We start from the raw sequence: 4,874 nt of genomic DNA, 5'->3' as shown, positions 1-4,874 counted from the left end.
TCAGCTTGTGTGACATAACCCTTGGATGGATTCCGGCATATCAGCTGCAGTCCAAGCAAATAAGTCTTGGTTCTTCTTTAACAAAGTGCCAATTAATCTGGCTTGATCCTCCTCCAACTCACTCCCGATGGTGGTAACTTGCTTTTCCCTCTGCCCGAGGCCAAAGGGCTTGGTCTCTCCCATCGGTTCTATCCGATCGTCAGTATTCGTCCTTGGATCCAAGTCTGCCATAGCTACTTCCGATCGTCTCCTCCTTTGCCAGGCGGGTGGATCTGATGATGATGGTTGCACCTTTAACCTCGCCATGTAACACTCCCGTGCGATCCTCTGATCGGACCGAACGGTACAGATATTTCCATTATCCAATGGAAACTTAAGCGTGAGGTGGGGTATGGAAACAATTTCCCCGAACGCGTTCAAACATGGTCGTCCCAACAGCACATTGTAAGAGGTGCTCGCATCCACCAGCAAGAACCTGGTTTTCACCTCCTTGCTCCGTTCGGTTCCTAGGCACGTTCTGAGATCCACATATCCTCTGGTGTCTACTCTCTCCCCCGAGAACCCTACTATCTGTTCGTTGTAAGGGGCGATCAAATCTTCAAATATGTCCATCTGTTGGAATGTCTTCCAGTACAGAATGTTGACAGAGCTGCCCTGGTCCACCAACACCTTTCCCACACTATATCGGGCAATAACTGCCGTTATCACCATCGGGTCATCCTCATTTGGATCGGAAGCGTGGAAATCCTCATCTGTAAACGTGATGGGCGGCATAGAACGCTTTCTCACATCTACTCTGTGGACGCTTTTAAGCTCCCTCAGGTTTCTCTTCCTTGCGGACGCCGACGACCCTCCCGCAAATCCACCCGAGATGGTGTTTATCGTTCCTCGCAGTGATCGGTCATGACTGTGACTTCTACTCCTCCTGCGGTCGGGACGCCTGTCCTCTCTCCTGTCACTTCTTTCCACCCTAGTCCTTCTGGGTGGACTTCTCGTCTTTCGTTCCTCCCTGACAAACCTCTTCAGATGACCCGCCTGGATCAATTCTTCCACCTTATCCTTCAACACCGTGCAGTCCTCTGTGTTATGCCCTATGTTCAGATGATAGGTGCAATGCTTAGTTCCATCTACTTTAGGTGATGACCGGGAAGGTCTTACCTTTAATAAATATGCACTCAGGTCTTCCTCCAGCACCCTTGCCCTTGGCACATTCAATGGGGTGTACCGTTCGTACCTACCCCCCTCGGGCCATCTCTAAACTTCTGGCCCTTTGGTCGTTCGCCTGGAACGAACGGTTTCTTGCCTTCTTTATTCTCCTGCCCCGAACTCGTACCTTGATCTTGTTGTCATCTCTGGACCGCCCTCATTTCTTCTATTCGAATGAACCGAGCGGCCCTCTCTTGCAACTCGTCCAGGTTTAATGGGGGTTCCGCGAACAAGTTATCAGCAAACGGGGAAGGTCTCAGCGCAGTAGCCAAAGTACTAATGGTAAACTTCTTGCCTACCCCCCTTACTTGCCGAGCGATTCTGTTGAACCTGTCCATGAAATCCCTAAGACTCTCTCCCTTCTCCTGCTTTATGTTAGTCAACTCTAGATACGTCAGATTTCGCGTTCTACCCGCCGAAAACTGCCGTTCAAACATATCCCTCAAGGTGGCAAAACTATTAATGGTTCGGGGTCTTAACGAGTGGAACCAGGCCAAAGCTTCTCCTTTTATTGACAAAGATAAAACTCTGCACCACACATTTTCCCTGGGGGAGTAAATGGTCATCGCATCAACAAAAGACCTCAAATGCTCCTCCGGATCCCCCGAGCCATCATACTTCTCCAAGGCCGGGAATGCTCTATCCGGAATCTGCTCCTCCATGATCACTGCTGTGAACGGATGCAATGCTCGAGCCCGACCAGCTGGGGCCGGACGGTTTGCAGTTCGATGCGAGCCGGCCTCACTTTGTTCCCCCCTGATAATAGCTATCAGGATTGGGATCTGTGTCCTCCTCTGAGTCCGGCTCGGTTTCCGGCATCTCTACAATTGGCGGTGTATGAGCGCGCGCGGAGGATTGGCGATTAGCTTGCGCCCCTCCAGCCGCATCACGCTCGGCTCTCAGCATTTCAATTTTCGCCTACATTGCCTCCATTCTCCTTCTCATCTCCTGTAAAAACGCTGTCGGGTCTTACTCCATCCTTACGGTCGTAATAGGTTGTCTTCAACTATCCTCGGCCCCAAGGTGGGCGCCAAAATGTTTCTGCTGAATGGGACCGGGGAAACTTCTGCTACCTCCGCCCGGAAACACTCATCTCCCTCCGATCGGTTCCTCCTTACTTCGCTCCTAACGCTTGCTCTCTCTCTCTTTCCACGCTCGTCCTCCACGCAAAGGGGTTGACCTGCAGCAAACACTCTGACGCTCAAGTCAGAATGAGTTTTAGCAAGTCTATGTAATTATCACAGAACAGAGAGTTTACCTTCTCCTTTGACTACTATTTATATAATTTCAGAGAATATTCCCCATTAATTTACCTCTTAATGGCTTTCAATGCACACTTTAAATACTCGACAAGGACTGTTACCTCATTAACCACACATTCATGAGCATTCGACTGCTGTCTCCAGCCCGCAATTTTACACAACTGCCCGATCGGCTACGTTGTGCTTACAAGTTCCGATCGGACATACCAGGTTTGGAACACCCGATCGGTTGTGTCCAAATCTTCCCGGTCGGTTGTCCACCCTCGGTAGTAACAACATCATATATAAATTATATAGTTATATCCCATGTTATTAATTCTATTTCATCTATATTATATATTCAACATATTATTTTTTATTTAATATTTAAGTCATTTTAAAAAATTATTACAATTTTTTAAGTACATGAAATATTTTTAAACAATTATATATATATATATATATATATATATATATATATATATATATATATATATATATATATATATATATATATATAGGGGTTTGCTAACGCGCGTACGCTTGTTTTTCAGTTGGTACATTTTAGGAATGTGTACCGGGTTTTAGTAGACAAAAATACCTTTATATATCATGATTCTAATTTTTAAAGTTAAGGGTATTTTAATAATTTTCATTCTCAAAACTAAAAAAAAAAATTCTCTCAACCCTTTCTCTTTTATCTCTCTCACTCCAACATTTTCTCTGTCCTTCAAAGGTTCATTCAAGATATCTTCAATTTCATCATCTTCACTAACCTCTCTAATAATTTCATCATCTGCATATGTTGAATCATCATCTCTAAAAAAACCCTCCAGGCCAATTACCAATTCCTTGGGATGTCATTGCTTGTGAAAATTAGATAAAATTATATACGACAAAAATTATAAAATGAAAACTCATTATAAAATCATTTTTTGTAAGAAATTGTTTAACATGAGTGTTTCTGATTTTTTTCAGGCCAATTACCAATTCCTTTAATGTCATTATGCTTGTGAAAAATAGAAAAAATTAGATAAGACAAAAATTATAAAATGAAAACTTATTATAAAATCATTTTTTTGTAAGAAATTGTTTAACAACGAGTATTTCTGATTTTTTTCCAAGTCAATTACCAATTCCTTTATGTTTGTGAAAATTGGATAAAGTTATTAGATAAGACAAAAATTATAAAATGAAAACTCATTATAAAATCATTTTTTGTAAGATTATTTAACCGCAAGTGTTTCTGATTTTTTTCAGTTGGGGCTACCATAAGATGACAGAGAAAATGTTGGAGTGAGAGAGATGAAAGAGAAAGAGTTAAGAGGAATGAGAGAGGTGAGCAAGGGTTTGGGGATTTCTTTTTTCTTTTTATTTTTGAGAATGAAAATTATTAAAATACCCTTAACCTTAAAACTTAGAATTCATGTTATATAAGGGTATTTTTGTCTACTAAAACCCGGTACACATTGTTAAAATGTACCAACTGAAACACAGGCGCGCGTTAGCAAACCATATATATATATATATATATATATATATATATATATATATATATATATATATATATATATATATATATATATATATATATATATATATATATATATATGTGTGTGTTTGAAAAAATAATTTATTATTTTGTTATAATAATATTGTGATCTCACTTAATAAAGTAGTAAATAATATTTTGGAGTATTATCAATTAATTTTTAACAAGTTGATTGTTCTTTTAAATTTAAAAATATTAATATCTAAGTCTCTCAATTAAAAACCAAATGCAGCTTTTTTTTAATTCAGATCTAAATAAATTTGACATGTTAACTCTAAAAATAATTCAAAATAAATAAATAAATATATCATACAATCTAAATGTAATCTAAAAACAAGTATAAAAGACGAATAAATAAGTTTTTAACATTGATAATTTTTGTATCACTTATCTATTTATAATATTATAGTCTTGAATAGATAAATTTATAATATTTTTCTCTTTTGAATTTTTTTTATCCCATCGATAATATAATAAACAAATACTAACTAATAATATTAAAACATAAAATAATAAATAATTAAATTAAATTAGGTAGATTGGTGAGCAAACCTATCACGAGTTTGATGAACGGGATTCTAAGTTTTAACCGCACTTATATTTTTATCAGCATTTTTAAAGAATGAAATCAATAAAGTTAATTTTCGATATTCAAAAGAATAAAAAAACCAATAGTAGAAATTATGCGGAACTAAACAAAGTACAACACAGCAGTTTGATAAAAGCTCTCTCCTACACGAATTGCACGAAAACATGCCCTGTCATTTTTCAAAGATCTAGCTGTTAAAAAAACAATATGCATTTTACAAAGCACCTTTTTAACCAAAGAAAAAGAAAATAATAAACTATTATCATCTCCATTGCTTGTTTTGCTT

At 38.3% G+C, this 4,874-nt stretch overlaps 1 protein-coding gene across 1 annotated transcript; it reads right to left on the bottom strand.

Annotated features, from left to right (window-relative positions):
* LOC108323077 (uncharacterized) lies at positions 1 to 1,868 on the bottom strand. The gene is made up of 2 exons (XM_017555419.2): positions 1,387 to 1,868; positions 1 to 1,201 (listed from the first exon to the last, which is right to left on the bottom strand). The coding sequence occupies exons 1-2, from the start codon at positions 1,866 to 1,868 to the stop codon at positions 1 to 3; spliced, it is 1,683 nt and encodes a 560-aa protein (XP_017410908.2).
* Positions 1,869 to 4,874: the final 3,006 nt, after the last annotated feature.

This window comes from Vigna angularis, chromosome 3, assembly GCF_016808095.1.
Source record: "Vigna angularis cultivar LongXiaoDou No.4 chromosome 3, ASM1680809v1, whole genome shotgun sequence".
NCBI lineage: Eukaryota > Viridiplantae > Streptophyta > Magnoliopsida > Fabales > Fabaceae > Vigna > Vigna angularis.
Note: the sequence above shows the minus strand (reverse complement) of the source record. Positions and strands in the feature narration are given on the sequence as shown.

What these genes read in the sequence shown, in the direction of transcription:
- LOC108323077 (XM_017555419.2), bottom strand. Translation starts at nt 1,868, where the DNA reads ATGGAGGAGCAGATTCCGGATAGAGCATTCCCGGCCTTGGAGAAGTAT. An exon ending in TTGCAAGAGAGGGCCGCTCG is followed by an intron (nt 1,202 to 1,386) that starts GTTCATTCGAAT and finishes GAATGTGCCAAG; the next exon opens with GGCAAGGGTGCTGGAGGAAG.